Below are 27,877 nucleotides of genomic sequence, written 5' to 3'. Positions count from 1 at the left end.
AGCAATATAACAGAGTCAGAATTGGACGAGATACTTTGAAATAAGTTTAAACGCGAATTTAATGACAATTTAATGCTCTTGTAACACAACAAGTACAACTAGTTACAAAACTGGCGGGAATCTGTTAAACAATGCTTGTAGTTGTACCTCAGTATACATATCCTTCTTTGTCACTAGCACTGAACTACCATGTACAGAAATAAGATTTTAGAGATACCGTGTACTTTTGAAGGTACCGTGGTACTTCCCAACTCGAAAAATAACCCTCTTGTCATTCAGCTTTCGCAACAGAACGTTATTGTCGCTACCCTGTACATTCAACTAAAACAACAAAAAGATATAGTGCGGTTTTTGGCATAGCTAGGCATCTTCCCATAATCTTGGTTGGCATTTGCAAGGAACGCACTACTAGTACTCTTCCCTGAAAATGTTAAATGGCAACCATTTGCCTCTTACAGTAGTTTCTAAGACAACGAAAAACATGACTTTCAAAATTCCACGGTGTCAAATACAATGCCCCGATTTTTTTTTTTAAATCCCGTATTAGTTTCGCGGTCTTGAGATTTGATAAGTGACACTTATTTATCAACTTATAGCTATCAAAAATCCAACTACGATATTAAGAAAATGCCAACACAATTCCATACGCTGATACTAGCAAAAACAGAGTTGCTAAATTCTTAGAATGCCTCAATGATAACACAAGGAAATGTAAACAAGAATTTGCTACATAAACGTAACATTAAATGCTGGACAAAAAAATGCGTTTTGTCTAATGAATAACTCCTCCGCCCTATACACAAAAAAGCCGTCGATTTAGGTTCGCCTGTTGAAAACTGCCACTTTCTGTCTACTGTACCAAGACGGTAATAGAAGCAGTGTCGGCTTCACTCATTGCAATGGGACTGGAATACCACTGACGACGGTGCTGTATAAGCGATGGGTTGCGGAGAAGAGTTACAGCAAGCAGCCAGCGGTTCACCGCCTTCTGAGACAAGCGCGGGTTACGGACTTCACGGCTGTAGGCTGTTTCAAATTAAGGAAACAACAGCAGAATTCAATTAGTCATAAACTGTTGGGCCCAAACATTATAAACGAAAAAAATATAATTCATTTACTTTTTTCTCAAGCATCTGAGCGGGCCGGAATCCTAAATCCTCCAATTTGATTGACTAATCATACGTACGTGACCAGTCTAGCTTTTTACGATACGGCTCACGGGTCGGAATTTTACTTCGCTCCTAAAAGTTAGCGGTAATCGTCAATAATTTGCCTTTTTTACAGACGCAAGTTTATCTCTGTTCACTTTAAAATGGCAAGGAAAATCACTTTAAGTAAATTCAATTGAGTGTTCTGACGTTGTGAGAGTTTGCTTGGTTCTTTGTAGCCTGGTGCTGTAATGGCGCGTAATCCTGTGTTTCTCTCGCCGTAAAATTTGAGAGAATTTCAGTCGAATTTACCTCTCTGATCGTTGCTGTATTTAGGAGAATTTCTGTGGAGTACATAATGCGGCCTCGGGCAGCATTTTCAAGACCTCGGATCGGTCACAGGTTTTCACTATACGGATCGACCGCCGGTACCCTAAACCGGCAAATAACATTTATAACTTACAGAAAATGGAAGTAAATATACCCTTCCCGCAGCAAATGACCTCTCTCTTCTCCAAATTGATTACGTACAGCAAATACCCATACAAACAAGTTGTCTACGTATAACTTGCACGGGCCTGCACTATTTGCATTATCAAAGTGAAGCACACTCTATCGCGAGACTATTCAAACTTTCGCTTATTTAATTGATAGAAATCCAGCACGAATGTTACATACCTGCAGATCCTTTAGCTTCCTTGGCATGGCTTGGATGCTCTGCTGTGTCAAAATTAAAGTGTTTGGAAGTTAACATCTTTGAACTATTCTTATGAATCACAAACACGTGCAATACATGTTGGCTTTGTGCGACTACACTAGGCGATGGGCTTAAAAAACTCGCACCACTTTCTCATCCAATCAGAGGTAAAAACAAAACCAAATGTCACTCGCTCGCACACATTTTCCCGCGCTTTGGGTCAGCTACACGTATTTACTTTGGGCTTAAATTTTATTGGTTCGTTGGATTGTCTGTGATTGGTCAGAGAAATTACTTTGGTTTTGATTTACGACTGATTTAAAAACTGCTTTAAACCATTGGTATCCTCAAGGTTAATTTACACGCTCCGATTTGCCATCTTGATTAGCTGGTTGGCTCATTTGAATAAAATGATTTGTACGATACGTTGTCCCCCTGATAGAAGACTTTTTTTTTATTGAATCGTGTGGATCAAAATCGGAACGTTCCGTTAATCTGCGCACACAAAACGGCGCGTTTATAACCCGATAGCTGAGATCTGAGATCTGCAAAATTTGTTGATGGAAATCGTCGAAAAATTTAAGGAATACCTGGGATTACAGCACCCCTATCCGGACCCTCATTAAGTCCCAAGACTGGTCATGTCAAAGTAACGGGCAAAGTTACTTCCCGAAAATTCCACGATACGGTAACCACATAATAATCAGAAAATCTAATAGACCCTCTTTGCCAATAAAATAAATAAACCAGTGTAAAACGATAATGAGTGTCACAGTTACTTACGTGATTCGGTCACTTTATCTGGCTGTTGTACTTTGTTCCTGTCTATCAGCAGCTGACAGAACACTAACATCACGGGGTGTCGGTGGGCGACCAGAACAGTGATAAAACCAAGGTACGCAACAAAACCTGTTCAAGAAGCCAAAATATTAACTACTTAATAACCGAGAGTGAGGTCATTACGAGAAAATCTCAAACTGAGGTCTTGCCGTATTGACCTCGCTATCGCTCGGTCAATACGGTAAGCCGAGGTTTGAGATTTTCCCGTAACGACCGAACGGTCGAGGTTATTAAGTTGTTTATTATATGGCTCACGAATTAAAGAAAAAAAAATTATTCGAGCGGAAGTTGTCAATTTACATCCGGCGATGCGCGCGTTTACCGATTCATTCATCGTCTCAAACCCAGGGCAAAACTATACAGTCAATGAGCGTATTTCTTTACCGGAAAAATGATTGTCACAGCCCTCAAAAAGATAGTTTAGTATCGTGGTGCCACAACTTGATGAGGGAGCTTTTCCAACTTTTGTGGCGAAACGTCAACGCATATAGAACTGAGACAGAAAGTGCTTCAAAATAGTCCAAACCAACGGTCTTTCGGTGAAAGAAAATACGAACGCTTCAGAATGCACTGCTCAGAATAACTCGATCTTCGCATTCGCTTTCGACAACATATCTTGGCCTTCTTCATTCTGGGACTTATGAATGAACTTTTCAAGCCTTGTGAGCGTCTAAAACTTCCTGCAGGTATCAGAAACACTGCTACCGACAGAAACCGCCCGATTGTGTACATCTGATGATCCTGGAAGCTGATTTACACTTGCTTGTGTTAAAGCGAGGGAATCTATTTGATGAGAACAGAAACGGAGTTCAATATTTCGGTAATTGTTGTGACTAAGATGATAACTTATAAGTTTCTTCGTGGTGTTCTGCTCAGGATACGTGACACATCTGCCGATGGTGTTTTTCACTTAGCGATTTTAGCTTTACTCAACACTCGGCAAACCTTGATTGTTTTTCACTAGTGCCCGCCAAGGTTACCGGTAAGTCAAAAACGACTTCTATACAAATTTTATTAAGGAAAACTCCCTAAACTTTTAACTACTCGGAATTAAATTTGCTTTCCTTACTGTTTTTAATCGGCTTTCATCGTTTCAATGCGCTTGAATTTTCCGAGCCGGGCTCTTCCTAATTTGCATAATCCGTAATCGGCCGTGGGCATTACGGCTACATAATGACCGCTCAGATCTCGCTCTTAGCCAATCAGAACGCGCGTTATATCAGCCACAAGCCAAAGCCATATAATAAAAGGGAATTAGAGCTCAAAGGTCGAACGTTTTAAGCAGACTACCGTAACATCACTCCTAGAAACGTAATTTTTTTTGTTCAAAGCAACAAAAAAGCCTGCACTAAGTTCAGCTGCTCAGCGAAGTTTCAGCCTCTAAAGTGCAGCTTTTCCTTATAAAATTCGTCTCCAAAGAAGACCAAACTTCGACATCGTTGCCGCCATTTTGAAAAGTACTCAGCAGCCTGGCCGTGTCTTCGCGACGTCATTCCGTCCCAGGGATTTTGTCCATGGCTTCCGATAAGCCTTTTAACTAACACTCTAGGTTATAGCTGCTCTTGAGCCGTATTATTTCGAGCCAAACGTGCTCCAAACCCTGAAAATGATAGCAGTGAAGATATTGAAGTGGATAATCCGTTGAAAATAAATAAATAAATAAATAAATAGATAAATAAATAAATAAATAAATAGATAAATAGAAAAATAAATAAATAAATAAGTAAGTAAGTAAGTAAGTAAATAAATAAATAAATAAATAAACACATTTCGCTGACCTTGTGAAGGATGCCAAGTCAGTTGCGGTTTTCCGTTTTTCCGCCTATTTCAAGTTGCATGGAACGACGTTACATAAACACAGGCTGGCTGCAAAGTACAGTTTCAAACTGACGGCGTCCAAAGCTGAATTTGGGCTTCTCTCGAGACGAATTTAATTTCTTCAGGATAGTAGGCACCTTAGAGGCTGAAACTTCAGTGTAACATTCCTTACTTTTCCAGAAAGCAATACTTTTAATAAGAGTCATAACAGTGTATGGTAATATATAAAAGCTAAGTTCGAACCTAGCTGGTAGCCATTAGTCCTGCGCTTAGTACGGTCCCGATTGTGCTCGTAAAATGCTGGAAAGTTGCTGACTGGAATGCCAAAAAGTTGCTAAAAAATTGCCAAAACTTGAAAAAAGTTGCTTCCTTTATTTCAGATGTTATTACCTAAATCTCTTGATATTTTTATATAAACGTCAATTTAAATCTTTAGTTTTCGTTCTTCACAATAATTGCTAACATCGGTCAGGAAAATAGCTAGAAACCTAGCTTTAAAGAGTTGCTGGCAAATTTGGGCGAAATTTAAGGATACTAACGGAACAAAACACGTGGTTTATTTGACGTCTTGCCGAACGTCAATTGGCACCTTATGTATTCAAACTTCAAAAAGTTGATAAACATTCAAGAAACTCGCATAAAGTGAAGTTTTCTATGAAATGGTCGACTTTTTGGTGCTTGATATGTGCTCTAAACAAATATTTTGCTCAAAAGTTGCTCAGAAAGGCAAAACTTGCTCGAGGTTTCTGGAACTGCAAAACGTTGCTCCAAATTAAAGGCCAAAAGTTGCTCCAAAGTTGCAGAGCACAATCAGGACAGGCCCACCTGCAATCATCTCTCTGGTTGCCGTAGCATGAAATATCAAGGAGCATTTCTAGTCCCTAGAAAGGGACACTAGTCCATTGTAAGGTTGCTCCCAGCATTTGATTCGCCGGCACCCATTTAAAAAAAAATGATGAAGAGAAGTACTATGTTAGAGTTCTTCTCTTCGCCGATTAAACATTCGACCTTAAAGCTCTCTTTCCCTATTTCCGAAAGAGCTCGAACTCAAAAAGCGCTATCCGGAGCTTTAAGTGCTAAATACTTGGCCACCTCGCCTACAAGTTTATAAGCTGCAAAATGATTTTGCCACACCCACAACTTGGTGGAGACTTCTAGAATATGTATTAGGTGTTATTAATGGTTTTAAGTTGCTTAATGGTACATTTTCTAGCTATTTGGTCGATAAGCTTTACCATCGCTCTCACTCTGGATCTTTGAGATCTGTCACCAATGAACCGTTAGATTAGCCGAGGTCTTTCACAAAAACTTATAGTGACAGGACATTTAGTGCCCTAAGATTTTGGAACAATCTGCCACTTGCCTTGCGCGAGTCGAACTCTATCGCGAGCTTCAAGACGGAACTTAAAACGTACCTTTTTAAAGTATTTGTGGACAGTCGTTCATTGTTTTTTAGACATTGTTAATTTTTTCGAACTAAACTTAGTTTGAAACCTTGCTCTTTTTGTATACAAATTTTATTACTGATTCTACAGTTTTATACATGTCTTTGTAAAGCGCCATGAGCATTGGAATGGTGTTATATAAATATTACCATCATCATCATCATCAACATATTATTATTATTAATGCATGAACAATAAAAATGGTGTAAGGGCCAACTATAGTTATAGGGTGGGACTTAACTGTAAATTTTCCACTTTTACCACTATTGGAATACCTCATTTTTCAGACAATAATAGTTACAAGACGGGAAAAAATCATTCAAACGCGGGGTGAATATGAAGAATCATAAACACTTTTTTTTTTTGCATTACGCGAGCAGAGATACAATGAAATTATTTCTTATTTAACACAGACTGAGAAATATGTACCTTTGTCCCATCTCTGAAATCCTTGCATGAGACACGTTTTGTCGAGGCGAGAAAAGAAGAAAAGCCCCAGTATCATTCCTTTTAGCATGCGTAACAAGCATGAAAACAAACCCACAATGACGTTGAGGAAAACAAACACGTAAGACAATATGGAAAACAGCCGTCTGCAATGAAGAAGAATGGTTAGTTTAGTTTTAGTTTACAAAAGCTTTTGCAACACTGTATGTATTTATAGTCACGCAAGTAAAGCTAGTTGTTGTTGTTGTTGGACACAAAGGAAAAGTCGTACAAGGCGTATATTCACTCAAGGAAACACACTAGCCACAAGTTAAGTTAAAATACGACTCTGTCAGAGAACAGCCGGTTGAATATTGTAAGTTCATTTGCTAAAGAGGCATTCTTGCGCCGGCGTTACCAACACGGAGAGGTGGGGGGGGGGGGGGGGAAGGGGTGAGGTGGGGGGAAAGGGAGGGGAAGGACATTCATATGGAAAACATTTCCTCAACCTTTGCACAACGTGACGGTAAGGGGGTTGAGTGGTTCAGTTCGGCATATAAAGGTCTCTTGATTCCTGATATCAACATCCCAAATTTTTCAGGCAGCAAGTATGATTAAGTAAAAATAAGACCTGAGGAGGGAGTAAATTCTTCAAAAAAGAACACTTACCGATTATCAATAGTGACAGTCAAATTCGGGAAATCTCTGTCGCGAAATACCCAACGGGCGAGGAAAATACGTTGAACCGTCCACAGGAAAAACGCCATAACAGCTGATGGTCTGCAAGAGAACAAGCAGCCTGAAGTCAAATTGAGTAGAAAGCAAAACAACACGAAACAACATAGGCACGCAAGGCGTGCAAGAGTTTTTTTTTGTGACTTAAAAACCCTGGGGGTAGCAGTACTCGGTGGACTCTTAACAGTTATGATAAGGGTAACTCATTCACGTATGCTGGTCCCGGATTCCATATAATGTCATTAAAGAGTTTAATATATTTTGTAACAGCTTTGATGATTGTTGTCCCTAAATATTTCACAACGATTCTTCAGAACAACTCTTTTCCTTCTTTTTCTCCTTTTAAGCTGATATCCCAACGAAATACTTAATAAAACAGACATGCTCTTTTCGAATACTACTTTGTCTGAACTTGTAAAGTATAGACGACCTTGGAACAGCCCCCAGTACTCTTTTAAATAAGCATCTTATCTTTCTGTTTTTCCGTATAGCAGTCTTACGTTTGGAACAGATTCTTGAAGGTTCTCGACATCTAAGCTTACGTCTTTCAGTCATCCCAATGCATCATCCGCTACACACGAAAATACAATATTTCGATCTTACATCTTTTAACTCATTTGCAAAACAACTTGTTCCCTCTAAATAATTATTGTAATTGATCGAAGACATGAGCTTAAAATCCCTAGCTTTGGCGCACAATCCTTCACTTCCTTCACATTTAGGAAAGACTGCTCTTTCTCTAAATTTCAATAAACTAACGCTTCGAATCTTTGTTGATAACTCTTCGCACACATACCCAGTTTGAACAACAGCATCTGCAGCTTTACCAATATCCGCCTCGCGCTGATCTACAATTGTTTTTCTGCCATCCTCTTTCTTACATGCGACTACCATGATAGCAAACATCTTGTATGACACCACACCTGTACCATACGAAATATTCCCAACCGACTTCGAGACAATGTATGTGTTGGCCATGACGAGATTTCTTACCATTTCTGTAACAGTTTGTAATAGCCACAGAAGTAACTTCGTGATAACGCAGATGAGTACTTTCTACAATTTTCGCTTCGGTCGGCAAAATTAGCCCGTCCTAAACGAACGCTTGGATCACAATTTAGTGTTGGGCATTTTGCTCACAGCGTGTGCGTTGTAAGCAGCTGGGCGTCACACAAAATACTTTTCATATGCAATTCTCCCTCGATATAACAATGTAAAATGTTTAACTGAACGAACCACAGTAATCTGATACATCTCCAGATTAATCTAGATACCATCCTATTTTCTAACAGGCAATTTGATTTGTTATTTGATACAACCCATGCCGTGATTGGTGTGACGCGCGCACAGGCATGACTCCCTCACTCACTGACCACATAGCCCTTCCAGCCCCAAAGAGGAATTTGTATAGAAATACTTAAGTTAAGAGAACACGAGTCATAAGTTTACCTCTTACAGAACGCAACAACACTACTTTACCAAAAATAGCAAGAAAGAGAAATAACCTCTCTGGCACGTTTAAGTCTGATTAAATCTGATTTGGCGCCACGAAGTCTTCAAAGAACATTTGAACATTTTCATACTTTTTTACCTCCAAATAAAGATCTCGGACTGAAACGAATGTCAGAAAATGCCCATGAATTAAAATATTAAACTGCTGCTGCAGACACACAAAAAACTGTCCAAAGATGTTAGCTTCTTTTTTGTTTAATATCCTGGAAACAAGAGGCGATAAGTTGTCAGCTCTAATTGAATCTACTCCCATGTAAAAAACATAGTGTTTAGTTACCATTTGTAACTTAAAATAGCAGTATCTCGTTTTGTTTGTTCAAACATTTCATGGGAACAAGTCGTGACGATTCGTCAGCTCTAATTGAATTTACTCCCTAGTGAAAAACAAGTATCAAGTTACCGTTTGAACTAAAAATAGCAAACATCTCGTGGGAACAAGCGGTGACGATTTGTCAGCTCTAATTGAATTTACTCCCTTGTGAAAAACAAGAGTGACAAATTACCTTTTGCAACTAAAAAATAAAAAGATCTCGTTATATTTGCATACAACAAGAACAAAACAATCGTTACCTGCACTTACAATTGTAAACGTTAGAACTGTTTCAAATCTAAATAGTCTCGTCTCCTCTAAAACATGTCCTAAGAACTAGAAGCGACGATTCGTGAGCTCTAATTGAATTTACTCCTTGTGAAAAACAAGAGTATCCAGTAACCCTTTGTAACTAAAAATAAAAATATCTCGTGCCATTTGCATACTACTAACTCGTGAACTGCTTCAAAACTCAAGACTCATCTCGTTCATATATAACTAGCCACCATTACACTGAACATTATGCACTCTAAAACAACCCAATGTATGTATGTAACTGTCACACTCCCCTCCAAACCGGACTAAAAATCACAAACCGGCAAAATACACGTCAGTCTCAATTTTTCAATAACCAAAGTCCTTGTGTTTAATACAATAAAACGCCCGAGACTTCATATACAGGGTACCTCACTAAAGACCACTAAAGTTATCTTGAACAAAAACAATGTTCTTTTTCTTCTACTACAATTCGTGCTGGCGAAAACGGAAAACCCCGATAACATTGAAGAGAAAAGATTTAGTTTCATTTAAAACGTATCTTCTTATTCCAGTAGTAAACAAGAACCATTATAATTGTAAAATCGTCACAGAATAATATTTTTTTGTTCTGTTGACCAAATTAATCGCAGTTTCTTCGCTTTTCACATTGAAACTCATCAATGGATGCTGAAATTAACGCGGACAAGCCCGGAACACTCATTACGAACTCTGCTGCAATATTTAAATTTCAATACAACACGCAGACGATTTGAACCTGGTCGCAACCTCTTCGCATTGCCAGTAGTGCATTCCGCCCTCCTAAAATACAATCGTTCCTATGATAGAAACTTTTTTTCATTCACATCTTAAACCTATAGCTAGTAGTAGAGCGGCTAAGACTCATTTAATTCAAAACTTTATCTAATGGGAAAAGCTCACCCTTCATCGCATGCTCGTAGTTATATGCCAAACACTATGTTTCTTTGACTGATTATCCAATTGCAAATGATTATCAAAGCCGCCCACAAAATCATCAGTCTAACCCACAGAAGATGTCAGCTTTATTTTTACGGTTAGGCCTACCATCCAAACTAATCCGTCACGAAAACGGGGCTATTAAAAAACGCTCTTCAAACCGGAGGAATTTTAAAACGAAGGCTTTGCATTTTAGCTGTTTAGTGTCAACAGGAAACATTTCGAAAACGGACCTTTTCGAAAACGATGATATCACAATAATGATGCGATTTTCCTGCCCGAGTTTTCCTCAGACACAAATTCAAAATGGCCGGTGATTGTTGCGTTTTCATATTTTTCCGGCGTTTTGTGGACGGAAAACATTTGATGCGTTTTCAGAGTGAAAACGCCGTTTTTAAATTGCTATGGCGTAGTGGACGGGCCCTAAATACCAAGAATGGAGTTTTTATGGTAACAGATTAAATTCATTCAGTTTGTGAACTCACATGGAGCTTTGTGCAATCGACCAGATTCCTCCCAGTAGAAATTTTGAAATGGCCGCATCTTTATAAGCAAGTAAGAGTGCCGGTACATAAAACAAAACGTAGAATAGAAACGACCAGATCAGGAAACCTGAAACGAAAAGTAACGAAAATAAAATACTTAGTTCATTAATAACGGGGCTCCGGCGGCCCCAAGAACCGCCAAGCGGAACCCCATACTTATAAAGGAAAGAAAAGGAAACTCATGAACTGATTTTCTTATGGTTATCATGGCTAGCGGTATTGCTGGTGGGCGCGTGCGTACAGCGCAGGCGACGACGGAGTCGCGCAACATGGCGGCCATTCTCCAGCTAATAGGTTGACAGACATGCAGCCTTGGTTTATAGCGTCCCTCTTTGATATTGGACATCCATTTTATAGTCAATTGACACCTATCAAAACAAGGTATCCGCTGACCATTATCACGTGACCATATCTCGGTTTCAAGTTTGGAGCTCATCAAAATTCTCGCTTTTCCTGGGTTAGCCTAATAGGGCCTTGACCAGCCCGACACTGGAGTTCCGCTTTTAGGCTTGGCTACATCTATATATTAGCATGTAATGAATGATCAACCACTACTCGAACTCTTGACTCTAGACATGTCATTGGTTCATAAAATAAATGTTACAAACATAATACATTAAGAGCACAACATTGGAAATAACATAGGAAATATGAATAACATAGGAAAAACGTGCAACATAGAAAATAAGTAACAAACGATGAAATTTAGTATTTATTTGACGATTTGGGAATACGGCGAAACAGCATAAAGAACGTAATGTTACTTCTGATCACTTGTAGACGCAAGCGAACACTTTGTCATTTTCATAACCCACGCGAAGGTCAAATTATTTAAGCATGGCCGCGCGAACTGGAACTAGGCGGAGGATTGGTTTCTACACCAGCCCCGAATTAGCTACTAGTGCCAGCTAATTCCAACAACAGAGTAACCAATTCCTAGACTACGAAGATCCTACAGTAATGTGACGAAAATTAACTTATTTTAGATTACGCAGTTCGTAATGTAGCAGTCTCTTAACAGATGTGGCCGTTTTCACCTTAACGCTTCCTACATAACCACATTAATGTCTGGGCACCTCCTCAGTCAAGTCCATTGGCCACTTCACACAGCAGGGTTGACAATGTTTCATCGTTGACCAGCTGTTTCTTTAACAGGGCACCCAACATCGTCCGTACGAAGCGGATCAAACTTTCCCAGATTCCACCCTGATGGCTGGCCTAAGGAGGGTTAAATGACCATTGAACGTCCTTCGAACTTAGACTATTATAAATTTTGGCTCGGTCCAGTCGCTTCAATGCCTATCTCAGCTCTCGCTCAGCGCCAGTGAAGTTGGTGCCATAGTCGCTGTATAGCGCCTTGAGCTTCTCTCTGCGGCTGACAAAACACTGATACCCACAGATAAAGGAGCCTGCTTCTAATGTGTGCGCGACTTCCATGTGCACCGCCCTCATGGTTAGGCATGTGAACAAACTTCCGTAACGTTTCACCTGACTGCGTCCTTGCTTAACAAAGAGGGGGCCGAGGTAGTCCACACCCACGTGGGTAAATGGTGGATCTGTCCGAGCGACTCGTGCCGACGGGAGTGGGGCCATAATCTGTTCACCAGGACGAGCATTTTGCTTGCAACAATTCATGCAATTCGCCAAAACCTTGCGTACTGCCGAGAGACCTTGTACTTTGCAGAATCTCTGTCGGTTGAAGGCCAGAACTTGAGAAGGACCACAATGCTCCAGTTGGCGATGACAATTCTGGATGATCGGAAGAATAACAGGGCGCTTCGTTTCGAGCGAAACAGGAGCAATAATAAAGTGTATTATCGTTTGTCTCACGATGTAGTCGCTTGAGATGCAGATCGTGACGTTTCGACTGCTTACTGGTAGTCTTCTTCAGACGATAAGGTCGACTGATTGCACGGTACCATTTATATCACAAAGGTCGGCTGTGATTGGTGCATTTCGATCTCCTATTGTTCCGTTGTTCCGGCGAGTAGCTGTTCCCTCAGTGGTCCGCTGTTGTACCGTTCTCCTGTTGTTGTGTTTTTTGATCGTGGACATCCATGCTTCAGGAATTTCAATTCCACTATCCCTGTTGATGTCATTAGGCTGAAGTCTTATGTGAATAGCTTCCTTAACCCCACGTGTGTACCAGTGAGGATCTCGATCAATAAACTTGACCTCACTCCAGATAGGATAGTGGCCGGTCTCGTGGGTGTGTTCAGAAACGGCGGAGGTCTGGGTGCAGGCGAGTCGTATATCCCTGTCGTGGTCTTTGATCCTCTCCTGCATAGATCTCCCTGTTTCCACTCACAGGGAATCCTGTAGCCAACACCATCCTGTTTAGCCGGGTTGACGGTGTCCTTTGGTCGCACTAAGTGTGACCGAAGTGTCGTGTCGGACTTAAAGACGGTGCGAATGCCTTGTTGTTCTAGGCAGCGGCGGAGAGACTCCGAAACTCCTTGGACATAAGGTAAAACGGCGGTGGATTTAAATTCCGCCACGGGCTCTCTTCTTGGGGTTGTTCGTACATTTGTGATCTTCTGTACAAAAGAGGAGGGATATCCGTTAGAAACAAGTACAGATGACAGATGTCGTCTACGTCAAGAGCCATACTCGGGGACGGAGACCATAAGTCTTGGGATCCGCGCGCACCTATGATATGGGACAATTTTTCTATTTTTAGAACAAATTGCGCCATCCTGACGTCATATATCCGCGCGGATCCACGCACATGTCGGGGGCTCTCGCGTGGATGCCGTCACGTTGCGTGATCAAATGGTGAGAGTTGCGAGATTCTCCTGTGCAGATTTTTCACAGCGATGGTAGGGAATAAGGCAGGGAATAAGAGCCAGGGCTCTTATATGTAGTTTTATGCTCTGAGCTAATGGAAAAGGTGAGTTTTTCAGGGTCGAAAGCATGACTTTAATTTCGCACTTTGAATGAATAATATCTGCTCGCGCTAGTTGTGCGAGTAAGATTTTGCGTTTGTTCTGTAAAGAAAAGTTATGCAAGAAAACTCTTTACTCTGGTATCTAGTTAATTTGTGAGTTTCCCAAACAATGCTTAATCATAACCAAAACCTGTTTTTGATAGTTTCTCATTGCTTCTGTTTGTTTGGCGAGTTTGCAAAAGTTTTTGAAAGGAAAGTCTGACGCGTACATAAGTAGCTCATTTGCATAGTGTAGCTTGCGCACTTCCAAATCCGAGTCGGTGTTTTCAATTGTCAACAAATCTTGACAAAGATCTCTCTCGTTGTCTTTTGTGCTGAGATGCTGCAACAATTTTCACCAACGCCAAAAGGCTACTAACATCATGTGTATTTCTTTAACATAGTGAAATTTTACACTGCGAAAATAAAATAGACAAGGAGTTTTGATAAGTCAACCAATGAAATCGAAATTGTTATTCGAGTTGATTAAAGAAAGCGTCATCGTAACTTTACTGATTATTTCTGCTGTATTCACATATTTTGAGCTAACCTTTTAATATGTTATCAAACATTTGTCAACCTTAAACATATTTAAAAACTAGGGATATTATATGAGTTCGATGTACGTTTTCACACGAAAGTGCGGAAGTCCAATTTGTCATGTTTTACTGACTGTACAAAACACGCATCGGCGGGCGCTCTTCTTCATCGACAACAGACAATTTACTGGATTTTTACACAAACAAAACTGGGCAGCATCTACAGACATAAACGTTATTGTCACTTAATGGGCCTTGATAAAACATCAGGCGTTGCTTACAATTCAGGCGAAACTCAAACTTTACATTATTTTATTTTATTTTTTTTTCGGTCGCGATAGACTCTGGCGAAATCCCCGCAAGCGTGTGGCAAGAGGAGGGAAACTTTGAAGTCCTGAAACGGTGCTATATCCAAATATATCCGACTGTTTTTTTGCTGTGCTTTGGAAAAGCTGTTAATCTTTAACATATATGTGAAACTTAGAGTGGAGTAATGTGGAGCTCTTGTAAAAGAAGCAGCGGAAGACAACTTGGTCAGTGATATAAAGCGGGACAGAACTAAATTCGACACTGTCTTACGTCACTCAAACTGGAGCAGCTTACGACGAAAATACTGACGCAAAAATCCAACAGACATGAACGTATTGATTTGTGGGCCAAAAGCATCAAACATTTCGGGAATTTCGGACGCCATTTCCCCGCTCTATATCCGCAAAAGTCCTCGCAGCATTGTACACGCGTGTGTCGCACATGATGGCGCAATTTGTTCTAAAAATAGAAAAACTGACCCATATCATAGGGACAGCCCCAATACTAGAAATAGCGCGCGGTCTCCGTCCCCGATTACGGCTCCTGTTCCCATATCGAATTCGCTCTGATTATCCGAGGCCGTCTCTTTGCGACAAAAACTTGCGCAACTTGGAGACGATGTGGCTCCGAACAAGTGCACTAACATCTGGTAATCAACTGGTTCTTTGGAGAGATAATTCACGGTTTGGCCACCACAGTCAAACAAGACTCTCACTTTCCTTGGTTTTTGAGGATGAAAAACGGCATGGTGGGGTAAGTACCAGACTGGTGTATCCTTCACAGCTTCCTGTTGGTTACAAGGAACTCGTCTTGCGTAACGGCTGGAGACATTAACAGTGTCCCTGTACTTCTCGAAGAGGTGAAGGTCGCGCTGGAATCTTTTCTTCGGGTAACGCAATCTTCCCATTGCAAATTCACGACTGTTCGGAAGGTTTACTCGTAAATTCTCAGAAATAAAGAACCAAAAAACGTGAATTCTAATGTTCGTAATAGATTGACATTTGGCAAGATATCTAGGAAAGACCTATTGTGTAAGAGAATGTAAAAAAAAGGATATCGAGGGTTTGGCCGAAAAAAAAAATGATATGTCCAAACGTAGGGAATAGCTCCATCCACCCCGCCGGGAAAGGAGTTTGCATGTCCGTCCAAGCGTTAATCCCTAATTGCTTCTCGAACAGACCAAATTCCCATACAAACCAGGGACGACAAATCGTAACTTGCAAATTAGCCATTACTAAATTACTAACCCCACAAAGCATGGGCAATTTGATAGCCGGTAAAAGATAGACTTGTTCCCTGCAAGACAAAATTAACAACAATAAGCTACAATGTGCTTTACAACGTTCAAGGAAGATGGATACCCTTTCGAATCATTTTTTTTTCGTTAAAATTTCAAAAGAGGACATAATCTTGACAACTCTACCAATTTACAGTGTGTAACTCCTCCAATTTGCTTTCATGTTTGTTCCAACCGGGACCGCCAGGAATCTCGTAGGCCCCCAACGAAAAAAGTCAAACTCTCGTGTTGCTATAGACTGAAGTACGGAAAATGATTTCCTCATCTTTAGGCTACATTTGTTGAAATTCTTATGCAAGCATTGCGGATTATGACACTGTTAGTTTATGTTTTGCATACCACAAAGGAGGCAGGTGAGAGGCAAACATTTTGCATGAAGTCTCGTTGGCCACGACAAAGCTGAAGCACGTGATCTCTATATAAGCAAAAAAAGAAACCAATAACAAAGATGTAAAATAACAACATTGCAATGTTACACACAGAGATCGGAGTCGATCCTATTCCGTATTTCCAGTTAAATTCGCCGTACAAACACTAATAGGGAGTTTAAGAAAACCAGGACGGCAACGGAATCCGCAACGTCGCTTAACAAAAGGTTCAATGAGGAGAACAATGACTGATTACTTTTCTGTTGTGATATTCGTCAGGCTTGTTATTTTATCGTCGAGTTCAGAGTATTGGTCAGAAAACAGAGCTCTCTCTGTTGAAGGTCTTCGCTGAGTTCCTTCAGCTACATATTCACAAGTGCTATTTTTATGCCGCTTCGCCTTTGCAGTCACTCCAGTTGGGGATCGCTGGCCTCGAACAGGAGACTGGCTCTTGAAGGATTTCGTGGAGCGCTTTCTTTCGCCTCGTCGAGTGCCCTACCACCCGCCACTGCCTCCCGTAACTCCGTGAACATTCTGTAGCAATTCACCATTTTCCTAGCGCATTTTTTTTGCAAACAGGTCTTTTGCCGTCTTCACTATCTTGAAGACAACAATTCTCAACTCGAACAATAATTCCACAAGAATGACCGGTTTTTCACACAAAACATTGGAAAACTTTTTGCTAGAAGTTTCAGAAAACAGCGGTACTCTGGTGGCACATTTTCCATACTCTGTGTGAAAATTTTCGAGGCAAATTGCGCAAATATTCTCGGAAACCATTACAAACATGGATGCAACTGGATTATTTGCTCAAATTCCCGCCGTTGTAATCTGTGATGCATGCAAGTAAACATGACAGCCGGAAATGATTCTGATTGGTTAATATGTACACTGACGCTTGTCACGCTGTGTGGAGGTGGAAGACTGCAATAAAGACCCTTGTGTCAGGCTTTTCTTTTCCATGTGCTTCCTCCTCCTACCCTGCAAGTAAGAAAAGCCTGATACTCAGGCTACAACAACGTGAAATGACCAAATTCTGCGTTGTCTGGAGAACGTGAACCACGACGGCTAATTTTTCAATTTTCTATTTCGAATATATCGATTTGTCCTAGATTCAGTATCGTGATAGCTTTGACAGCAATAAGCAAATAAAATGACTTAAATGTACCGCAAGATTCGTAGGTAAAATATAAAATCATTTTTTAATCGACGTTGTCCTCGGCGTCGTCGTCGTGGTTTCTTAAGCTCCCTGAATGATAAGCCTACAGTCACTTACTGCCTATGCGACTTTCGACTTGTGGATAGGATTTAAACGGACGCGTAACCCGATGGCATGTATTCAGTTCAGGATCGAATCCTGACTCGTCCCTAGCCGTCTCCAAGTTCGAATCAACAACAGAACGATTCTCGCTACAATTAAACGGTAATTCGAACTAACTGATACGGTCAGATAGGACTCGTCTACCCCATGTGGGAGTCAGAGCCATATTCAACACTACTCTCATTTTCGACACAACAATTTTGAAATAATTTTTGAGTTCTTTGAAGTTCTCCAATGGTGAACATTGTATTTCCATTGACACTGAATGTGAAGAAAATAACAGTGATGGCAAAGAAAGCCCAAAACGGTACAGATCACCAAAAACCACCACAAGAAGAGAGTAAGTTTTATTAATCTTACGCGTAAAATGTTCATATCTCGGAATATTAGCTTTGAAATCGACCATATTTCGTTCCCCATACAATTCCTTGTTAAGTGTTCAAATTTTCAACGGTTCCTCGCTTAACCTAACACCGCGTCAGTTCAAACTCGCCAGGGTTCTTTCCGCCCTGGACTCACAGATAAACACGTGACGCTTTCATGGAGATAATGAGTACGTGTCCGAGAATTAGTTTTTCGCTTTTCTCGAGACGCGAGCTTGGAACGCCTGTAGTGACACGAACAATGCTGACATCAATCCTCTAGACAACCATTAATTTACCTTAAGACTATAGAGATGTTTTACAAGCAAACTAGCATATAGCATAATTTGGGTGTTATGATCTACCCCAAAATTGCTTTGGTTTTGGAGATAAAAAAAGTCATCACTAGAAAATCATTACCTGCATGCATATCTTGTCATTGTGGTGTTCATGTGAAGGAACTTTTCATTAACGCAAGACTTACCTCTGAACCTTCATAAACTGTAGCATTTCCATTAAAGATATCAGGGCTGATAAGACCAAGGCTCCATACAATGAACCTAACAACAATACAAGTCACAAAAATAAGTTTATTAATCACTAAACTAAGGATAAAAAAATAGTTCCGAATTAAAATGTACATGTAAACACCATAACTCGAGAACAAAGCAGAAAGGCTGGTTCTATCTAAGTAGATAGACAGGTAGGCAGACAGCCGGGAGAGGTATTAAACTACTGCACCTCGACTAACACGAAGAAGTGTGGTTGCAATACATTTCTAGCAAGGCTTCAAAGTATATTATTAGCGCCAACAAAACCTAGTAAAATAAAAATAAATAAATAAACGTTGGGATTCAACAATGATTCAGTCCAGAGATATATACAGCAAAGACCATTTAATTTTGCAAGAAAACTGTAAGACATTCCATCCCCTATGCATGGTGCATGGCATATTACCTTGGTAGGCAAAATAAAAAATGTTTTGATGGTGGTTTCTATGGATATAACTGTTTTTCTTTTCTTGTTCGTTTACCTTAACTCGCGATGTTTTGATCGCGCTAAAATAAAGAGTACATGCATATATAGGTATGCATGCGTTCTTTAAAGCCATTTTACCTTTGTCTAGTTCCTATATGGCTTTCTTCTAGTCTTTTTTACGGTCATTTCATTTCGGGTACGTACCCGATACGAACGCTGAGGGAGCTATCTTGTTTCCAGAGGCCGCGACCCTTTTGGTAAGCACCAAGATATCGAGACCTCTGGATGGAAGAAATAGGCCGGTGAGCCATAAGTTACAGCTGTTACTCTTTCTTTTCATGTTCAATATCATTACATAAAGCTGAAACTAAGGGTGTTTTCAGCATGTTATACTATGGTACTCGACGCTGTACTAACGCCAGAACTACCACTCAGAGCGCGTATCCATAGTCCCTCGAAACTAACGGATGCCCATTAGTTTCTATTGTCATGGTAACCTATTATATAAAAGAATGACAATAACTTGTGTGATACCGTTGTTGTAGGATCACATGAAAAAGAGTTGTGGTATTGACCCATCAAAGTCTAAGTGATGGAAAGAAGCTGAAACTAATCATTTTCGGTATTTAAATAGCGCTGCTGCGCACATAGTCAACAATTGCCTGACTTCAAAGACGGCGATCCCAACAAGCAGGACTGTTGATATCAACTGAGTGGAGAATTTAAAGTCTGAAAACAGAAAAATAAGATCACTAAACAGGTAAAATTTGTTGAAACAATACATTGCCCAGACTAAATTAATCATAACTGTACTTCATACATTAAACTAATTAGCATTAGTAGAATTCTACTAGTGTACAAATGCAAATACTGTAATCTAGTTGGCTGAACCATTGCACACTATCAGTCACTAGTGTTCAGTGGCTTGGTGTGGTCGACTAAATTGCAACGTTTCCTCGTTTCTCCGAAGTTTTGAAAGAACACTTACTACGTCATCTTACCAACTCGAAACACCTCGCGCGCAGATTCCACGTGTGCCACGCGCGTATATGTTACTGTGTATCGCCGATCGAAAATTGAAAATTGTCCCGATGGTCCCGATTGCCCTGAAAAAGTCCCGATGGTCCCGGGAAAGTCCCGGAAAAGTCCTGATTGTCCTGGAAAAGTCCCTGTTTCGAAGAATGCATCAAAAGTTGTTCGTTATGAAACAAAAATGTTTCCGCAACATTTCTTTTTCTTTAAATTGTAGAGTTTCTTATTTTATATTAGCAGACGATTTTTTGCGTTTCATCTTCTTGTAAAGACGTTCTCTTTTAGTGCCTGCTTCATAAACTCTCTTTTCGTCTTGATACTTCTGATTTTTCTTACACATCCTCCTCAAACTTGTGCTCTGTATATCCTCATAGACCATAATTTTACCTTTTGGCTGTAATTTTTCCTCCTCCAACCATTTGCTTCGTTGGTAGTAGTTTCGTAAGTCATGTGCATCTGTCAAATGATTTGAGAGCTTCACAAGGTATCTGGCTCCACAGTTAGGGACTGGGCAATCAAGACATAAGCGCTTTCTCATCTTAAACTGATGACGTTCTCAATTGGAACTTTTCCATAACAATCGGAACCATCGGGACAATTTTCAATTTTCGATCGACGACACACAATAACATACAAGCGCGTGGCACACGTGAAATCTGCGCACGAGGTGTTTCGACTTGGTCACTTTACGTAATATCACGGATTTAGACATTGTTCTGTCGTACATCTGTGTCGCTTCTCGGTTATAAAAGGTGTGAAGTCATAGCAAAAGTAATTTACTCGTCAGTTGAAGGATCTAAAGCGTGAACTATTATGAATTCAAGTTCACGATTTTATCGTCAAAACTTAAAAGGTCGAGAAGCGGAATCTGACGAAGAATCAGAGATGCAAAGTTCCCAAGAAAGTATTGAAGATGAAGAGAGCTCTCATGATCATGACCGGATTGAAAGAAAAACTTTAGGACTTTGTAATGATCACTTCACAAGATAGAGCTCCGAAAGTTGTAAATAGTTAAAGATTAGTTGACTGCATTAAACGTCTTTGAAAAAGAATTGTTCCATCATTTTCTCGGTCTTGTCTACTTGCATAACTTTAGGCGTTAATGACCCCAGGGTGATTATTTTGTAATAAGAAAGAAGCAATGGAAAACTCTATTGTGTGTTTCAACAAACAGAGTTGTTTTGTACTGTCTATTAAGTGAATAGACCAAATAGAAATCGATTTATTCGCAATCATAGATTCTTATAATGACTGAGGCGTATAAGACGAAACCGCGATCCATACAGACTTTGGCTCGAGGCTCTAAAGCCCATAGTGATCACGCCCAAAGGAAATTTCTTTTCTGCTTAGCGTCTATTCAAAGTGCAAATACAAATTGACGGTCTAAACGCGGAAAAGAAATTTCCATGTTGCCTACATAATTAATATTTCCCAGGTTGGTAAATTAAGTAATAGAGATAAAGTATATTTTATTCTGTTATGAAATTACCCCGCTAAAATGTTTTTCTTCCTACTGAGGGAACTCTGTCCCCTCATGTTCTCTTTCTTAGAACTACTCTACCACTTCATTCAGTCTATATTAAGCTTTTTGCCCAGATGATGTCATCTTCCGAAAAGGAGGAATTACGTCACCTTTCAGTAAAAATGATGTCATGAACACCCTTACACCTCTACGTTTTCAAATTATTACATTGTGTACACCCTAATTCTATTTTTAGATTATGATGTCATCATCGCCCGCCGCTCCCGTCTAGTTTTCGATTATGTTATCAGCACCCTACACCCCGTCCGCAGAACCCCCCGCGTATTATTACTTACTTGTTGCTGTTTTTCTTAAAATTGTTAAGCGCTAAATGTCTGTTTCTAGTCAGGTATGAATGATAGTCCTGCTGTTAACGTGGCTGAACACAGTTTTTGATACCTACGTTTCATTCACCTTTTTCTCTAAAACCCTTGATCCCTCGGTCGCCAAAATTGGCAGCAAGCAATTTAACAACACAAACTTTGGTTTTTTGATAGTTAAGCTGACGTATTTGCCGTTGCCATGGCAACATGAATAAATAAAAACGGGCCTTTAAAATCGCTTTTATCGATTTTGTAGAAAATCTAGTCATTAGATTTTCTTTATAATTTGCATGCAGCAAGCTTGTAACGATACTCACAAGTTAACACCATTTTGATAACAATTTAACAGCGAGATCTTTAATTATCCCTTGTTGAAGGTTCACTGGAATATCCAGAATTTCCTTTGTTAAAGTTCAATTTTTTTCAATACTCCAGTTCCTTATTTCCTAAAGTATTTTTGTGCCAAATTTCGTGAAATTCTAATGAGTGGTTCTCGAGAACAAGACGAATTTCCGAGAAAGCAATTTTTCATTCAATCGCAATTTTTTGACTTACTACGCATGCGCTGCATTTAACTGGGTTCTTTCGGTAACAACGAAAAAGCTGAGAATTGCCGAGTTCTTTGCATCGTTACCTTTTGTAACATATCTTTGCAATAAAAGATTAAAACGGTCAATACACTGCGTTCAGTTATAGAGAAAAATAGCTCAGATAATGCAGGCATTGGGCAAATAAAGTGATCGCCCTATTGACGGCATGTTTGTTTTTTGCAATCCTTGTGCGCGCGCTGAATCGCATCAGCAAAAGCGCGTGCGAAAACTGTGTTCGGCCACCTTAAGAGCCAAAAATAGCCTCAATTGTTCATTTTGTGATAAAAGTATGAAACTCCCAGGATTACTAACCTCTATAAGGTAAACATTTTCTGATATGGAGCCATCCGAAATTTACACCTAGAACCACGCTACGCGCATGTCAAAAAATGACTTGTTAGGTCCCTACATGGGAACGAGGCTGAGTTTAAATGCTTATTTCTAAGCCTTCTCCGGAGTTCTTTGCCTAGATTTCTTGCTTTTTAATATAACAGCAACTTATTAAGTATCTAGGAGTCTAAAAAATTGTCACGTGATTAGTCACGTGACCATCATTTTTAATCAACAATAAAATAGTACCGAATATTGCATTAATACGATTAACAATTTTTCTTTCTCTTCTTCTTTCTCGTTTTTCCTCGCAAATAAAACAAAAATAATTACTTTGAACATTACATATAGAGTAATCAGAGATTCAAACTCTGAAACTTGTGTTTCGGCACGCACAGTGTCATATTGGGGCTCTGGATCAAATCGAAGCTTAGACAAAGCATGGATCTATGTTGGCTATTGAGGTGATTTGCTTAAGGTGGCTCCCTATGGGTTTACGATTGCACGCGTGCATAAAACTAAAGCTCAAGTAATCTGCGCGCGCTCAAAGGAAAACGTCAGTGTTTTTCGATTTTTAGGACGTCAACATGAACACAAATAGCAGCAACAACAACAACAACAACAACAACAACCATTTATTTGTACTCACAATTTATAAAATAATTACAATAAACATTAAATTAGTATAGAGTACTGCCTGCCCAAAATAACCAGAAGGGCTACAAAGAATGGGCAGACATTAAGTTACATAGATTATTTATACACTTATCGGTCGGTAACACACTTACACACACACACACAAATATAAAGATACAAACAGAATGAAAACTTACAGCGGAACAGAATATATCCTTATGAATTAATTAAAATAATTGTAATATTTAATATGAATCAATAAAGTGTATTTTTAATTTCTTCTTTAATTGAAAATCAAGTAATTTTTTGTCAGACTCATCAAGAGATTTTAGGTCCCTGATATCTAATGTTGAAGATTCCGAAGTTAGTTCTGGTTTTGGGCAATGAATAGGATTGTTTGGAAGCAAGTCTCGTATTATAGGCATGAATTTCATTAACTGTAGTAAAATAATCATTAAAAGCAGATGGCAATAGCAAAACTGACAGTGCATTTTCTTGTGTTTCCTGCAGTTATTTTGTTTTTCATTTGGCTCAGTTGTAACCACATACAATTCGTATAAAATACCCAGTTTTTGTTAAAATCCGTCCGAGCTAACTTAATATATCTAGAAGAATGACAAATTACAGAATATTGGAAAAACCGTCTAAACAACCTGACTTTTTATCAATTCAAAATGTCACGCAATATCATTTGGTGAGCCACAGGGAACGATCTTTGGTCTTCTTTTATTTCTAATTTATATTAACGATTAGCCTAACTCTCTATCGTATAGAGTACCTAGAATGTATGCTGATGACACCCACATTACTTATGCTGGTTCTGATTTGCATCTGATTCAGTCTAGTCTATCTCACGACCTTGAAAAGCTAAGCAAATGGCTTGTGTCTAACAGACTTATCTTGAAAGCTGTTTACCAGATAAACATTTATTCGATTTCACACAATTTTAGGAACCAAATTTTGCAACGATTTCACACGGTTTTAAGAACTACACCTTGAAACGATGCCCTGACAATCCAAGTGTCCTCTACATTCGAAAACGTCCAAGAAGTTCCGATCCGTACTGCACACGCCGAGGATTAAAGTTAAACTTATTAAGTACTCTACCTGATACACTCGCACTCTCCATTGATAATATTCCGATTGAACAAGTTTCCTCTGTGAAATTAGTTGGAGTATAATTCATTGAAAATCTAACGTGGCATTCACACATTGATAAACTGTGTAAAGAGATCGCTTAGTACTGCAATTGGAGCCATAAAGCGAGTTAAGTCATTTGTACGTCAATCTACCCCACTCTGCATATACAACTCACTAGTTCAACCTCACTTTGATCACTGCAGCCTAGTCTGGGGTAATTGTGGCAAAACATTATCTAACAAGGTACAAAAACTACAAAGCTGTGCTGCACGAGTAATAACTTCATCGGGCTATGACGCTGATGTCGATTCCTTGTTTCACAAACTCAGCTGGAAAGACTTGCGATTTCAACATCATATTTAGAAAGCCCTAATTAATGGTTTTCAAGTCTTTAAACGGTCTGGTTCCCGAATATCCCACTTCTAAATTTGTAACACGAAATGAATCAAATTACGTTCTGAGGGACTCGGTTAACAGACTTGTTGTTCCCTTTCCGAGAACTAATTACATGAAAAATAGTTTTAGTTACAGCGGCGCAACCCTTTCCAACAGCTTACACTGTAACATTAGAGAGTTTGGTTCATTAAATCAATTTAAACGCTTTCTCTATCGTAATTTTTAAACACACGGCATTCGTGGAAATCAGGTTTATAAGTAGAATATTGTTGTAAGTTATTACAAAATTAACATATGCTTGAAGGCTAGTCTTGACTGTACCAGTTTGTGCAATTGTGGTGGAAATCTTAAAAAAACATTTATTCAGCTAGTGTTTTTAAAGCAGGCATAGGAACGTTGTAGCCAATGAAAGCTGTTTTTCAAAAAGTTTCCTTCAGACCAAAAAGTTCAGCAAGTTTTTATTGTAACATACCTGATCTAATCCGGCATATTTGAAAGTCTCAAACGCGAAATAGAAGGTGTCTCAATCACAGTAAGCAAGTAACTCAAGAAAATCATGTCAATGAAACCTATTTAAATTGACTCTGTATCACGGCCTCGATTTGATGCATAGTTCCGATATTACGTTTTTGGAACATCCCAAACATACATTTAAGGTTTGAATTTCCTAGTCTAGATAATAGAATCCACATTGCAAATGATAAAATTGGCATGTAAAAAATGGTAATGATTTCATCAGTGCCTATCGCTTTGCTAGTAATTGAAAATAATGGTCGTGACTATCACGTGACATAATTTAAGACTCAAAGGCACTGGTTAATTTGTTTTTGTATTAAAAAAAGTAAGACACTAGGCATAGTGGTCCCAGAATGTCAAAAAAAAAAAAAAAAAAAAAAAAAAATCGGTATTTTGCATCAGCCTCGTTTCCATATAAGGGCCTTGTATGCCATATTTTTGACATGCGCATTCCGTGGTTCTGGAAGCAAATTTGGCATGGCTTCCTATCAGGAAACATTTGTCTTATAGAGGTTCGTAACCCTGCCAAGTTTGATGCTATTATCAAAAAAAATGAACAATTTTGTCCCTTAACAGCTGGACTATGAGGTCTGTATTGCATTTTTTTTTTATTACAAGCAAGGAGAAAAAGGTACGCACCTGTTCTGGGTCTGTAAATGAAGTAAAGTAACTTCAAAAACCATTTTTGTTCATCTGAATGGCTGGTAAAATATCGGAAAGAAAACAACTACATAAACATGCCCTGAATATTACAACAAAAATACATTTCTGAAAAAACAAATCAAAAGTAATCATAGTTAAATGAATGGTATTTTAATGATTATACACCATTTATTATTACATGACAATCATGTACAGGCAAAATACGAAATGGTATTATTACATTTTCCAATCCAGGTTTGACCTGTTTAATACAGAGCGAATACACATTATAACATAGTCAGTAATTCTGCGCGATCCTTATGCCTTACTTTTTTGCCACGCTTCGGTGGCAGGTATCAGGCAAGTTTGGTCGAGCCGAGGCTCTCCAATATTTTTGGCGCGACGCATTCGAGCCAAAATGGAGGTGCGGTGGTCTCACGGTTAGTACGCTCGCCTCCGGATCGAGCGGTCCGAGTGCAAGCTCTGGCCGGGGACAGTTGTTGTCTCTTTTTCCTTGGGCGAGACACTTTACTCTCGCAGTGCCTCTCACCACCCAGGTGAATGGTCTAGCATAACATCCAAGGGGGAAGTACAAATACTCCTAGTCGGTTCTTGCCACAGAAACCGGAGATAAACGTCAGCCTGATAGGCAACTTGGCTCGTATGTAGACTTTTACCTAGTCGAGCCAGAATACCAGTGGCAAGGCCAAATAAGCCTGATATTCTGCCATATTCAAAAGGTGTGATATGCTTATTAATGGCGAATTTGGATACGGTAACGAGCATAAAATCAAATCAGGAGTCATTATGCCATGCTTTCTAGAATTAGAGTTAGAAAAATATGAACAGGCAACAAAATTCTTACTAAGGCGATCCATGGTCTAATGTCAGCTTTACATGAATAATATCTGGCTCTTTTACCAAAGAACTTGAACTGGATTCACTCTGCTAAAATGAGGAAGAAAAGGAAATCGTGAGAAATTAGTCCATGGCTTGTGGCAGATATTAACCTCGCCGCCTCGCGACTCGGTAAATGTCCACCACCAGCCACTTCCCCTGCATGGTCTACATCCAGGGAATAATTGTAAAATATACCATGAAATACGACGGGAAAAGTTTAATTCCGTAGAACGTAAATTTGTTTCCCCGTTTGAGTGTTCAAGAAACCATTTTGTAGTCAACTAAATTATAATTAGTGCGAGAAATATATACAAATGTCGGAAAAAACCGGCCTTCCCCCTACTAAAGCCTCGTCCACACTACGCTGGAGAAATTTGACAACGCAACAATCACCGGTCATTTTGGATTTGTGTTTGAAGAAAACTCTGTCAGGGAAATCACATTATTATCGTGACGCCATCGTTTTCGAAGATCTTTGTTTACAAAATATTCTCCCTCCACACTAAAACGAAAAGCCGGCGTTTATAAATTCCTCCGGTTTAAAAAGCGTTCTATAGATTAGTGTGGACGGTAGGCCTAACCGTAGAAATAAAGCTGGTTCGCCAACCGGGGCCTAACCCACTGGAGACATTTTCTTCAGCTTCAGGATTAAAAAAATTCTTGAACATCTTCTACTCACAGCTGATTGGAGCCATCTTTGTCGAAATCGTAGAGAAAGAAGGCCAGCAAACCTCACAACAATAAAGATAAGGCAAATGTCGGTGGGTAAGCGCGGAACAATGAATAGTAACGGAATTGCTCCAGATTCCTTAAAAAAAAAAAAAAAAAAAAGAAAAAGAAATTTACAAAACTTACAATAATAAGCATTATGTTCCCATGGGATTTGGTACATAAATTTGTAGAGACCATGTAGTTTGTCTTTTTTTTGTTTGATCGGAAAAGTCCAGGCAATTCACCCTTTTCGTTAACCAGCCACGGCTGTTGAACACAATACAAACCGCTAGCACGAGGCAGTTGCAGAAAAGGTATGTACTGATTCAA

The 27,877-nt window shown here is 39.5% G+C and overlaps 1 protein-coding gene across 1 annotated transcript; it reads right to left on the bottom strand.

The window, feature by feature from the left end:
- Positions 1–34: 34 nt before the first annotated feature.
- On the bottom strand, positions 35–18,391 carry LOC110062363 (stimulated by retinoic acid gene 6 protein-like). Its single transcript, XM_089272061.1, has 9 exons — positions 18,316–18,391; positions 16,120–16,195; positions 15,731–15,779; positions 10,650–10,776; positions 7,044–7,154; positions 6,378–6,541; positions 2,629–2,754; positions 1,827–1,868; positions 35–1,026 (listed from the first exon to the last, which is right to left on the bottom strand). The coding sequence occupies exons 1-9, from the start codon at positions 18,345–18,347 to the stop codon at positions 851–853; spliced, it is 903 nt and encodes a 300-aa protein (XP_089128187.1). The 5' UTR covers positions 18,348–18,391; the 3' UTR covers positions 35–850.
- Between the last annotated feature and the right edge of the window lie 9,486 nt (positions 18,392–27,877).

The sequence above is a fragment of the Orbicella faveolata genome, unplaced genomic scaffold (assembly GCF_042242905.1).
Source record: "Orbicella faveolata isolate gen_17 unplaced genomic scaffold, um_ofav_v1 contig_34, whole genome shotgun sequence".
Classification (NCBI taxonomy): domain Eukaryota; kingdom Metazoa; phylum Cnidaria; class Anthozoa; order Scleractinia; family Merulinidae; genus Orbicella; species Orbicella faveolata.
Note: the sequence above shows the minus strand (reverse complement) of the source record. Positions and strands in the feature narration are given on the sequence as shown.

What these genes read in the sequence shown, in the direction of transcription:
- LOC110062363 (XM_089272061.1), bottom strand. Translation starts at nt 18,347, where the DNA reads ATGGAAATGCTACAGTTTATGAAGGTTCAGAG. An exon ending in ATTTCAGAGATGGGACAAAG is followed by an intron (nt 2,755 to 6,377) that starts GTACATATTTCT and finishes CTTCTTGAACAG; the next exon opens with GTTTTGTTGCGTACCTTGGT. An exon ending in GGAAGCTAAAGGATCTGCAG is followed by an intron (nt 1,027 to 1,826) that starts GTATGTAACATT and finishes AATTTGAAACAG; the next exon opens with CCTACAGCCGTGAAGTCCGT.